The sequence below is a fragment of the Triticum aestivum genome, chromosome 6B (assembly GCF_018294505.1).
Source record: "Triticum aestivum cultivar Chinese Spring chromosome 6B, IWGSC CS RefSeq v2.1, whole genome shotgun sequence".
Taxonomy (NCBI): Eukaryota; Viridiplantae; Streptophyta; class Magnoliopsida; order Poales; family Poaceae; genus Triticum; species Triticum aestivum.
In genome coordinates this window covers 20,915,858-20,929,269 of record NC_057810.1, presented here as the reverse complement: position 1 = coordinate 20,929,269, position 13,412 = coordinate 20,915,858, and the positions used below count along the sequence as shown (strand labels likewise).

Sequence of the window (13,412 nt, the reverse complement as noted above, 5' to 3'; positions counted from 1 at the left end):
TCTCACACAACCACATTCCTAACTTCCAACGAGTCGCATTTAACCCCAAGTAAGATCCCGCTGGATCTTCCTCATGAATGGTGCAAATACACAATGCTTCAGCACGTGGAGGAAATAGGAATCGGAACATGTCTACCCGGCTACCCCGTAGGCCAGACACTCGAATGCCAAAATCCCAAGCCCAATGTCTAAATTTATGTGCACAATGAGAACCCAATACAGCAAGGGCGAATGCTTAGGTACTTATTGAAATATCATGGGCCGAAGCGATAGCGCACATGATCTTTGACCCATGATTATATTCCGCCACAACATCACATCACAATTCACATGCTATTCACTGCTTGGACGATGCCTCAGATTCCAGATGTGCTTCGGTATCGGCGGAAATAGTCCTCAGAAGCCGGACGACGGTGCTCATTCGTGGCCGGAAGTCGGCCTTGTACTGTATACAACACGCCGCGATTGCAGCCATCTGTTTGCCAAAGGGTCAATAACCACGAGAGCCACCGTTAATACTTCCAAAAACTTACTGTGAGGTTAGAAACACCAATAGAACATCTTTAAGAATGGCAAAAAAGATAATATGGAGAATACGACTTTCTCTCTTATTCTGATGACCAAAGGACCAAAGGTCCGCCAACCCAACGACTATGAGCACTAGCATCACAGGAAAATTGCTGTTATGGCAATGATAACAGAGTGATGACTAGGTTCACCTTTTTTTTTTTTTGAGGAAATGATTCAGTTCACTTATGAGGCGCCTGACTTTCCTATAATGCAGTACACAAACGATTCCTTTGTTATGTAGGCTTGCCCAAATCAGCTTGGCCTTTTAAAGTAGACTCTTGTAATTTTGCTTTGGCTACTGGTTTGAGAATGAACTTTGCTAAATCTAGCCTGGTGCCAAACTGCGCATCAATATGCCGCCTGTTAAAACTGCTGAGCTACCTTCATTGCTTGAATGCACTGTTTGTTCAATTCCGTTTACTTACTTAAGTTACAGCTTGTACTACACGTCCCACCGTCAGTGATCACTCCCCTGGTGGACAAAGTTGGACGCAGGTTAAATGCATACTCAAGATTCATTTCTTATGGCAGGAAACTAATTTATGTCAAGCCCGTGCTTTCAACTACACCTACATATTTTATGTGCTTGCTTAAGCTTTTTTCAAATCTGTTATTCAACACGTTAACGGAGCCATGAGGCGTTGTCTTTGGGCCAATAATGATCTTCAACATTTGATCAAACATTTACATAAATTCTACAGCCGGGCTGTCACACCTTGGGTTGATCTGATTTGCATAAATTCAGTGGTGGCTCTGTTCCCCGCGCTCAGGAGAAGATAGGCTGGTTTTTGTGGAAAGATGCATCATCATTCTTTGATAAGTTCAGAAGCATTGCTCCCTGCGCGCCAGGCTCAGGTTCCACAATCTTTTCTTGAAAGATAATGGAAAGACGAATTGTTGACACTTCCATTCCCACGCCTATGTTCATTTGCTCTAAAAAGGGTATTTCAGTCCTGGATCTGTGTAGCTTGAGCTACACGGTACCCCTTATCTTAGCCTTCCATTTTGGCATCAAGATCCGTGCAGGCACATTTGTCATTTTTGTTTCTCTTAAACGAAACAACGTACAAACTTCAAACTTTGCAGGACAACAAAACATTCTAATTACTACGTGGGAAAAAACTTTCAGATTTTTTCATGCATTTAAAATGCTAAAATCTATTTTTTTTAATCAAAAAAAATCCTCATTTTGTATATTTATGTTGGTCCAAAAAATCTGAAAGTTTTTTCACACATTGAAGTTGTAAAGTTTGTTTAATCTGCAAAGTTTGAAGTCCATATGTTCTTTCATTTGGGAGAAACAAAAAAAAGAAATCTGCTTATTGCAAGTTAGTTGGAGAGTACAGATCTCAAAGCAATGTTGAAGGGCTGAAGATAAGAGGTACCATATCCGACGAGCTACAAAGGAACTTTGTGGGAAGGCTAATCATACGACCCTATTTTCTCTGCTTCTGCACGGGCCTGTGAGGAGTTCCAGCAGGTTGAGGATATTGTTAATCAACTTCAGCATGTTGTAGACTTGGCTGCACCTGATTCCAGGAGTTTTCCTTTGGGGTCCAGTGTTTATGCTTTTTAAAATCATGTTCGCAACCTGGCCTCACCAACATACTTTTGTCATTTGTGGACTAGCATGTTTTTATCCAAACAAAAGGTCTTTCCATGGTTACTTTTGTTGGACCGGCTAAACACAATAGATTTAGTGCAAAGGGAAAACTGGTGCCTTGATTCTAGTCTGAATTGTGTTATGTGCCCATAGCTGATCATATTTGGATTGGCATGTTACTGAATCAAGAAATCATCTGTTTTTGGATTGTTCTTTCGACCGTCGCTGTTGGAAGTTAGAACTACTCGGGGTAGGGTAGATTATTGCTTATGCTCATCAGATTTTTGCTGGCCCTTGTTTATGGGAGATCTAGCCTCATTGTCCAGCAGTGTCTTATGCCAGATAGAAAGTGTTTTTCAAGAGAGATTTACATCATATCAGCCACAGGGTTGTACCATTTAAAACCAGCCTTGTTAGCTTGGATAATCACAGTAATCTGATCTTGTTTAATAGTTTTGGGGGCTTCTCGCCCGTGACCTTTTGGTCTCTCTTTTTCTTTGTAATTCTGATGCAATTGTGCCTTTTTTACATATAAAAATTTAAGCGTAGGGGCTTCCCCAACTGTTTTGGGTAAAAGAAAAAGGGGTTCAAGAACATACCTTGGCGACAGCCTTAGGAGGGTAATCTCCTCCTAGCCTCAGATCCACGCATTCTTGCACCTTGCATTCAGGAAGTCTTGGTGTAGCCTGCATGTTGATGTCATTAGAGTTTTGCTATCGCATCTTCTGAACAAATTATATTGGCGAATGCAATGCATACGTACCCACGTCACGAGGGATTGTTGGCCACATGGTAGTGTATGATCAACTGCCTTTCGACCAGTTAAAAGTTCCAGCAGCACGACCCCGAAGCTGTAGACATCCCTCATTGTAGAAAGTTGTCCGTTCATTAGATACCTGACAGAACACAAGAATAGATAAGTACTAGGAGAGTACTGATTTTCAAAACCGGTGGAAGAATCTGACAGGAGTGAAACATTTTGTTGCATACTCAGGCGCATCATAACCGTAACCGGTAGTAAAGTTAATACGATCCAAAAAGATATTGTCTATAGGGGGCTTCTGTCTGTAAACACCAGGCCAACCAATTTTTGCAACGTCGTTGTCGAAGAGAAATATGTTGCTGGATTTGATGCCATCGTGGACAGCGCAAGGCTGTGTCTTCTTGTGGAGGAATTGTAGGCCAGTTGCAGCACCCATGGAAATCTTCACACGCTGTGCCCAGGACAGAACTGGTCCTGGTTCGGCTCCCCTGACATTCTTTTTACCTGTGATCATAAGCCACAAGAATATCAGTTTTTTTTCTGGAGAAATCTTTTTTTAATCCAATATTCATACCAGTTCATCAATTTGATGATACTTGTTATCGTTTGATAAGATATATATTTTCGCTCGTAGACGCCCTAGATTGATCCGGTACAAACGTGAATATTCACACAACAAAATGCCCCTCTACTATTAGGCCTTGCTTGGATTGCGTGTAATATTTATGTGCTCCCCGGTATTTTAGTTCAAAGATGAGCTAAATACCAGAGAGCACATAAAAATTTGGAAGTAACAACTCACCATGAAGAATATCAAACAAGGATCCCCTGGATGCATACTCATAAGCAAGAATGTGGTTGTCTCCTTCAACACAGTATCCGAGAAGCTGGATAACATTTTCATGTTTGAATCTTGAGACCATCGGAACCTGCAGCAGATGGGTGACGGTTAGAAGGTAAGCATTGTTGTATTGATAAATAAAGAGCATTAACTGGACTATTAAAAAGTCAAGGGACGCGGCCATGACCTCCAAAACATTTTTTGTAGTAGGCCTAGGCTTCTTGATCGCAGATTTATGTCCATCCTCCAGCACTCCGAAAAAAACTTTATTGTTTGAGCCCTCTCCTATAAGAGCATCATTGCTAAAGTTCCTGGTTATTTCCTTCAGGTCATCCATGGAAATGGTCGGTACCGCTGATGGTGGAATTCTGTCAGTGTTGTTAACAGTAGCAGCGGTAATAGGGATAGGGGAAGGCACATCCTCTGTCTTTCCACTTATAGTAAGACCAGAGCTGCTACCTGCATTAGGAGAAAATTGAAATGAAGATTTAAAAATGAGAGGCTCTTCAAGAAACATTCGACTATTCAGTTCAACTATTTGGCACAACAAATATTTATCAACTAATTTCTAATGTGATAACAAATGAAATTGGTCTCTACGCAGTTGACCTGGTACACTGAACCACCAATAAGACACCAGGAATGAGAAACACAAAGCATGTTGGTAGCATACAAGGAGATTTATTGATATTTATATACTAATATTTTGAAATAAAAATGGTGTATTTTTATCGGTTCACAAATTACTGAGTTAACCATTATAACTGAGTTTAAATGTGATATATATAGGAAAACAGCTAGTGAGACAGACTCGACATTAATTGAACAAGAGAGGAACTATTAAAATTTACATCGCAATTGGAAAGGGCCATACAAATTCATTATTACCTGCAGAACTTCTGCCCTTGTGCTGGTGGTAAGCTTTTCTAATTGTTCTAAGTCTATCCGCTACTTCAACCATTTCAGGACGCATTTTGCCCTCCATTTTTAAGCACTCGGCTGCTAGTTTTGCAACATCTTCAAGAAATTTCATGTTCTTTTTATCATTCGCAATTTCCACATCAAACATTTGTCTCATCTTTTTCCCTTTTCTCAGTGCTTCAGAAAAGGTTTGAGCAAGGATGATGTTCCCATCCACAGCTTTTTTCCGGGTGATGATTTCCAGCAAAACGACTCCAAAACTGTATACATCGTTCTTCGGGGTTAGTATCCCACTCTGACAAAACAAAGGGTCCATGTAACCTATGCAACCAATGACATATCTGGTACGTTGTGTCTCATCAGCAGCAAGCAATCTTGCTATCCCAAAATCCGATATCTTTGGCCGAAGATTTTCATCTAGCAGTATATTAGAAGGTTTGATGTCACCATGAAGAACAGGACTGTACATTGAATGCATGCATGATAGTGCTTCAGCTGACTCAATGGCGATGTCCAAACGTTTGTCCAAAGGGAAGGGGATAGAACCATTAGCATTGCTCCTGCTGCAGTGAAGGATGTTGTACAGGTTGCCATTGCATACAAACTCCATAACAATCGTAAGAGCATTTACCTCTGTGCAGCAACCAAACAGTCTGACAACATTCTTGTGATTTATCTGGGAATGCACTATCACCTCTTTGGCAAACTCTTCTTTCTTGGTTCCATTTTTATATATCTTTACTGCGACTGGGCGATCATTATCTAGTTTTCCTTGGTAAACCTTACCAAATTCCCCTTCTCCCAGAATAGTGTTGTACCCACCGGTGATGTCTTCTATCTCTTTTTGAGTGAAAGATCTTAGATTATAGTTGTTATCCACTCTTTCAAGCACCACATGTCCATTAGCGTGAAGGAAATTTTTGACATTGCTCCCTTGATAATCCATTTGCAAACCAAGATCAAATTCGCAAAACAAGCAAGGTGTGGCTTGCCTGCGTCAGAATGTGAACCAATATCAATGTGCTTACTTGAGTATGTTTTATGAGAGGGGATTTTACCTCCACAGCTAAAGACATTGTAAGATTGGTTGAACTTCGATTTACTGCAAGTAGGTTAATTTCATAAAAAAAAGTAGAAGATTGTAAAATATAGTGCATACATAGTCCATAAAGAAAAGGTTGATATCAATGAGACCTATTCTTTTGCGTGCATATCATTACAAGAAGGATAGAGTAGGAGTGCTATGTGATCTGTGCGCAGCTAGATGCAAGAACACAAGATATTACTAGAATGAGCATACTAGAATTACCAGAGTGGAATACCATCCTTATGGTAGAGAAATAATATTCACCTATTACCGAGACGGGGGCAAGGGAAAACTAAAAAGGCTAAGGTGACGCGAATTGGGAGACAGGGAATCAGGATTCTCATTGTTATACCACACATATGTGCATTATTTTGTTGTCATGCCCTTGATTTCAATCTGCAAAATCTCAGGGGATGAAGCTAGCTGTTTGGTTGGGTGTCTTATGTTTAAATTGTTCAGAAATTGCCACCCAAAACAATGATCCTGAAGCCAAACTCCTCAAAGCATACATACTATTATGCTAGTCTATGAAGCAAGATTCATTAGATAGTATCCTCAAAATATGGTGTGCAGAACCATGATATAAAAACCAGCAATGGACAAAAAAGACACATAATAATCTCACAAATTAAGTATGTCTGATTGAGTCAAGCAGTGTTTACCTGTTAATTCCTCTGAGCTGGCCTTTCTTAACTAAGGCTCAGATGTTCTTCCTCCCTTTGCATTTGCATCAGCACACACACGTTTGTTTGCAGTGTGGGGCGAGGGGACGCGGCCAGGAAGTCAACAAGGAAGGAGCAGCACGATAGGTAGGGGGTGGCAACCTAGTCAGCATCTGCCGGCCCAGAAGAGTTTTCAATTCACCAGAGTTTGATTATCTACATCTACTACATGCCGGGGCCCCTTCCCCTCACTTATTGGCAATGCGTCGGCGACGAGCTACCTGCTGGAGAGCATTCCAAGTGTTCAGTATATTGATTATTAGGAAAGACGAGATAGACTAGGATTTGTTCTGACTTGTCTTGTACTCCAAGTTGATCATTGTACTCCTACATATATGCTCACGAGGCTCAAGCAATAGAACGAACTGTTCCACCAATCATCTCTCTCCCTTCTAACATGATATCAACCTAATCGATCCAACCCTAGCCGCCGCCCGACGCTTTCGCCCTATGCGCCGCCCCTGAGGCGGTCGGCCTCTATGACCGCCGTCGGGGGCCGCGCCGCCCGTACCTAGGATTCGTCCGCCGGTCGTGTTGACTGGCTACTACACCACGGCAGAGTTTAAGTGACACACTTCTATAGGGAAAGCCCCATTAATCCGTACAAGAGATCAGTCGGCGTAGCTCTGAAGCTTGGCCCTCAAATCATCTGTCGGCAAGTGGGCACAATAGTTGACCAATTATGTGTCGGCGATCACTTAGCTACCATGTACCTGTCGGCAACCATATAGTGACTTATCATCTGCTGGCAGATGTCTAGGCCTAACAAATTTACAGTCGGCATAGGTAGGTGTATGGACACAAATTAAGTGTCGTCGTAGATAGGATGTAAGTGCATAAATTAAGTGTCGGCGTATGTATACACATGTCAAGCAGCGAAGCCACGAAACAATTGAGGCTGACTTAGGCGCGAGAACATGACTTGGCGAGCGGTCGGGCAAATTTTTGGGCTGCGCGGCGGCCCAATTTTGACTTAACCCTCGAAATCCAGTACATAACCCAAATACATCCCCGTTCCATCCCCACTTCCCTACCGCTGCCGTCGCACTCCATACCCGCCGCCCTGCCGGCGCTCCACCACCTATGTCCCCGCCGCCCTCCCGTCTCCGTCCTCGCGCTCCAGCGTCATCCTCGTCCTTGCTGCCATCGTCCTCACGCTTCCCCCGACCCCATCGACACATGTTCCCTACCACCGCGCCGGGGTCGCAGCCACCGATAGACCGACCCCGAGATCCTTCTGTCCTCCGCCCCCAACCCCAATCCACGTCCCTGTGTCCCCGACCCCATCCCCTCCTTCCTTCCTTGGAGTCACACAGCCGCTGACAGAGGCAGGATCGCAATAACTACGTCGGAGGCTGCCATCTGCAAGCGCCAGCATCGCCATAACTACGGAAGCACCTCCGGCTGGAGGGAGTGTGCGTTGCTAGGTATGCACCGATGGTGGATCCCCAATTTGTTTCTTTGTTCTTGTTCTTCCCTGTGTCTCGAGTAGATCGAACTGCTAGGTTGCTGCAACTTGAGAGTTGTACTGTTGGTAGTTACTATGGAGTGGTTTGGACATGTTGTTGATCTGAAGCATAACCTGATGCATGCTCACTTAATCAGCCCCTTTTTGTTTAAGAAGAGTGTGTAGTATTACGAAGGTTACTAGTTGGATCCGTATAGTACTGAGAAGCAAAGAATTCATACCTTGTTAATGTTTCTAATTCTTTGGCCTGATCGATGGCTAGAGGGACATGGTACTTTAGTTCCTGAATTCTAAGCTTGCAAATTTCTGAATTCTAGGTTTGCATCGGCATGATGAGTTAATCAGATATATGCGTAACCAGCTATACTGATGCTACTGCTATAATAAATAATAATTCTGGAGTAACACTTCTTTTTGTAGCTAGCATGTAGGCTATAAGCTCTCGTTGATGCTATAGATGGTCGGGCTGGTTTCAATTTTTGTGGAGAAAATTAGATTCCAACCTAGTTTATAGCAGGTTTGATAGATATATAACTCACTATAAAAAAGTCAGTTGCACAGTCAAAGGACTGAAGTGAAATATTCTTATTGGACAAATTTGCAACTGTAAATTATCAAATTGCAAATGCAGAATGAGATAATCGTAAGCTTAGCACTGCACACTCAGCATTTTATAAATATTGTTGGATTATCAAGTATGCAGTTGGGGATAAAATTTTTAACGGGCTGCCTATAATGCCAACATTGTCTAGGTAAATAACATGTTCCTTTCCGTTCTTTTTTTTCCAGATGAGATAGAAGATAGATATATTTATGTGTCAGATACTACTGTCTTAACTATTTGTGGTAATAAGTATTGGTGTTAAGTAGAATCTCCATTTGTGTTACCATCACAGGACCATTAAATAGTCAGATGCGAGCCATATATTTGATATTAAGCAAGTTGTCTGAGGATGTTCATTACCCACCTAATTTGAGCTCCCAGTTTACATATGCAGGTAAATCCTAGAATTTTCACCACTTTTTAGTTCTAATTTTACCACTCTGCTTCTTGCTTGCTTAAATGGGGTGCCTTCTCATAATTCCTCTCTTGCTTTGAAGAATATAGCATTTAGCATGTTTTTTTCTAAAAACAAGTCACAACACCATTTAGAATGTCACAACTGAGAATGCTGGGATATATTGACATGTGCAGCTAGACATTCCCTTGGCATTCGTGATATTTATAGCTGGATTCACCCAGCAGATATGGCATAATTATTTCTCTTACTCATTTCTTTCACTTCAAAATATCCAGGCCTTGATTTCCCTAGGTACCCTGTCGCTGTTTCTGTTGGGTATATGATAATTCCACAGGTGCCATATAATAATGTTGTGAACTATGGACCTAATGGGTATGCTGGTGGTGGTGGTGGCCGGTACCAAAACAACAAGGTTCGTGTCTGCTGTACTGCTTGTTGGACGGGGCCTGATGTAGCATCAATCACTAATAGGCCAGGCTATTAATTCTAACATGTCTATTTAAAATGGAAAAGATGGATAGTTTGTGGTTTGAGCAGATTTATAACTAATTGTAGCCAATCAACCCCATTCTGACTGTAAGCAGCAGGAAGACAAGAACTTGAATTATAATAATGACGATCTAGTTCAAGAATAAGACAGTACTTAAATCTTACTAATCTCCGTACATGGTGCTTTTATGAGATATTTGTCTTTATTTTGGTGGTTGTTAGAGTATGTAATGGGCCTAATGGGCCCATTAGTCTTAGGGTTAATTAGAGATAAGGGTTGTTTGCTTAGGGGTCAAGTAAGCCTTGCTTGAGACTCAAGTAAACCTCTCTATATAAAGAGAGGAGATGTATCAATCTAATCAAGCAAGAATTAAGAAGGAAATCTCTTCCCTCTTGCCCGGCCGTGGGCAAAGTGTTAGAGTACGTAATGGGCCTAATGGGCCCATTAGTCTTCGGATTAATTAGAGATAATGGTGGTTTGCTTAGGGGTCAAGTAAGCCTTGCTTGAGACTCAAGTAAACCTCTCTATATAAAGAGAGGAGATGTATCAATCTAATCAAGCAAGAATTAAGAAGGAAATCTCTTCCCTCTTGCCCGGCCGTGGGCAAAAAGGCCCCCGGCCGGCCCTCTCGCGCCCTTTTTCTAGCAGCCGCATAACAATTGGTATCAGCTAGCTTCGGTTCGATCATGTCTTCACCGCTGCCAAGCCCGTCTCTTCTGCTGCCGGTCACCCTGTCGACTCCGGCGACCACCACGACCGTCACCCTGCTCCTGCCTGCGCCGGGATCCTCTGTCCCGCCCGCCCCCACCGTCCTCACCTGGGAGGAGGTGTCCGGGGTGCTGCGGGACCTAACCCAGGCGGTCCAGGAGATCCACCTGTTCTTGGCCGGGTCCTACGGGCCACACTCGGTTGCGCCGCCCATCGCCGCCCCCGCGCCGCAGTGGCTGCCGTGCCAGCCGCCGCACCAGGCGGCCTTCGCCGCGCTCGCCGGGCCGCTGCAGCTGCCATCCATCGCTGCCACCACCCAGCCCTGGCTGCAGTGGCAGCCGCCGCTCCTGGCGGCCTCCGCCGTGCCCGGCGCTTCGCCACAGCAACCGTTGCCGCTGCCCGGCGCGACAGCGCAGCAGCCGCTGCAGCTGCAGCAGCCATCGCCGGTCAGCTTCGCCGCCCAGTATGGGATGCCCTACGACGGGAGTGCGACGACCTCGCTCCCATCAGCGCCGCCACCATCCCAAGGCGTCCACATCCAGCAGATGAAGTCCCTACCGTCGCCGTCACCGCTTACGTCTTGGATCGCTACCCGCCACGTATCGGCGGCGGTGGGGCTGCAGGTTGCTGCGCGCGGCCTCCTAGCGCGTCGGCGTGTGCGGGAGATGCGTGGTCTGCAGCTGTCGCTCCTCCAAGTTGCCCTGCGCTGCGCAAAGGACCTCAATCTCGTCCGCTGTGTCGGGGATCTTGGGCATGTGGCTTCCCCCACGGGCGGCCGGCATGTTGTTTTCCTCGCGGGCAGCGACCTCAAAGTCTGCGTCATCGGCGGTTGGGGGCGCACCCCTCGTCGTCATTCTGCATCGCAAGCCCTCCACTCTTTCCTGTGAGGTGCAGACCAACAGCCATACACATGCACTCCTTTTGTCCAGGTGGTGTCCATGGGATCCAGGTGGCTGTACACGTGCACGTCCAAAATAAAGCGTCCTAGTCTATTTTAGGTTGAGAATAATAAGACAAGCCGAGATGTAAAAGGCTTGTTTTTAGGTGTTAGGTTTGTGTTGTGTCAACTCATGGTTATAAGTTGGTTAGGCTACAGCTCGAGGACAAGCTGCATGTCCAGGTGGGGTGTAGTGTTAGAGTATGTAATGGGTCTAATGGGCCTATTAGTCTTAGGGTTAATTAGAGATAAGGGTCGTTTGCTTAGGGGTCAAGTAAGCCTTGCTTGAAACTCAAGTAAACCTCTCTATATAAAGAGAGGAGATGTATCAATCTAATCAAGCAAGAATTAAGAAGGAAATCTCTTCCCTCTTGCCTGGCCGTGGGCAAAAAGGCCCCCGGCCGGCCCTCTCGCGCCCTTCTTCTAGCAGCCGCATAACAGTGGTGGCCTAATATTACTTGAACATCATTTGTGCATTTGAAAAGTTCATCCATTAAACTTACCAAGGACATAACTTTGCAGTCCCTTGGCCTACTTTCTAATTTGATTTATGGTCAGCCGAGTTATCTATATTATTAAACATAGTTTTCATTTTTACAGGGTGGTTGATACATGTCTTCACACTTTTTAGAGCAACATGCAGTGGAAGAAGCAGCCTATGAACTGGAATAATTTGCATAAGAAATAGGCGATGTGAGTATGTTTTGTGTCTTGTATATAAGAAATAGCATCACTAGATAACTTTTTGTGTCTTGTATATAGAACTGAACTCCACATACTGCAGTTTTAAAATTAAAAATATGAAATCACATGATGTAATCTGATGCTCATATACATTGCTTAGTAGTTAGCATATATGTAAGACATGCTTGCAGTCCCTTGGCCTACTTTCTAATTAGTTTGGTGTTAAGACTTTGATGGTCACAATCTAAAGATGACATGGCATATACAGAACTTCACATACTGCAGTTTTTTGGTCTGAAGCTGTACATTTTAATTCTAGTTCATTAGATAACATACGACCACAATTGTTTTTCACATTTATTTTCAAACTTTGAAGTGCACAAAATCATTGGGGTGAATATATGAGAATTTGACCATTTATTTTCACCCACACATTTATGTTTGCAGCACCATTCAGTTTGAACATATGAGAATTTGACCGAAAGCCTCAAGATACCTATGACAATTTCCTCCATATTGTTAATAACTTTTATGGATCCACTTTTGAATAAAACATTTGATACATGTCTGTCTTAATTAGGTGTCAATACAAAATGATATTTGCACTTATGTTAGATATTGACTGAGCATATTTTCATTAGACTCTTATCATTAAGATCGTGTGGAATATTTTCAGCTACTCAGCCACCTACTGCGCATGGATGTGATGACTTCAGAGTGTTCCGCAGCATTTGGCTGTTTCGAGTATTTTGGACCAGCCAACTTGTGATCATGAATCTTATGTGTGTTCTGGACCATTTGCTACTTCAAGTGTTTTGGAGCATATATCTTGTGCTCATGGGTGTGATTTAAGTGTTTTGGACCATTTAGTGGTTGAACACATTTAGAACAGTAAATAGTGGTCCTTTTATGTGGCTTGTGTTTTCTGGATGGTGGCCAAAATGGCCAAACTTTGCTTTATCAAGATTGTCTTGTTTTTGAACTTCTGATCAATATATATGTATTTTTGTGAACATATTATCAATGCTTGTGCAATATGTGTTCATCTTGATCCTGTTTGTGTATAACATTTGAGCATTGTATAATATTTAAATCAAAGCAGTATCCAATTGTTGTTTTGGCTGTACACCATCTTATCAACAATTAATCTATCATGAAAAACATTCCAACAGACAAACTGCGACAAAGGTACACCTCTAGCCATGTAGAGAAAGTGTCAGCAGAAGTACACTCATAGGTAGACAAACCATGTGTCGGCAATGCTAAATACCTTGCTCGACAGACCAAGTGTCGGCATAAGTAGGGTGTATGTTGACTTACACTAGTAGAAAAAGGGTCAAACGTGAAGCACATTAGTGCCGGTTTGATTTTGGCCCGGTACTAATGGTACCATTAGTGCCGGTTCGAACGGATTTGCATTAATGCCGGTTCGTGTTGAACCTTTAGTACCGGTTCGTGGCACGAACCGGTACTAAAGGGGTGGTGGCAGGCTGGCGTCAGGCCGGGGCCCCACGATCACCTTTAGTACCGGTTCGTGGCACGAGCCGGTACTAAAGGTCTAACCTTTAGTACCGGTTCGTGCCATGAACCGGTACT

The 13,412-nt window shown here is 43.5% G+C and overlaps 1 protein-coding gene and 1 long non-coding RNA gene across 2 annotated transcripts; one reads left to right on the top strand and one right to left on the bottom strand.

Moving 5' to 3' along the window:
• Nucleotides 1–19: 19 nt before the first annotated feature.
• Nucleotides 20–6,721, bottom strand: LOC123133188 (serine/threonine-protein kinase PBL36-like). Its single transcript, XM_044552721.1, has 8 exons — nucleotides 6,448–6,721; nucleotides 4,666–5,690; nucleotides 3,965–4,236; nucleotides 3,739–3,865; nucleotides 3,164–3,440; nucleotides 2,937–3,069; nucleotides 2,773–2,859; nucleotides 20–475 (listed from the first exon to the last, which is right to left on the bottom strand). The coding sequence occupies exons 2-8, from the start codon at nucleotides 5,642–5,644 to the stop codon at nucleotides 338–340; spliced, it is 2,013 nt and encodes a 670-aa protein (XP_044408656.1). The 5' UTR covers nucleotides 5,645–5,690; nucleotides 6,448–6,721; the 3' UTR covers nucleotides 20–337.
• An 898-nt stretch (nucleotides 6,722–7,619) lies between these two features.
• On the top strand, nucleotides 7,620–12,725 carry LOC123133189 (uncharacterized). The gene is made up of 5 exons (XR_006465183.1): nucleotides 7,620–7,934; nucleotides 8,872–8,973; nucleotides 9,273–9,409; nucleotides 11,733–11,825; nucleotides 12,493–12,725. It is a non-coding gene; the product is annotated as an uncharacterized lncRNA (long non-coding RNA).
• Nucleotides 12,726–13,412: the final 687 nt, after the last annotated feature.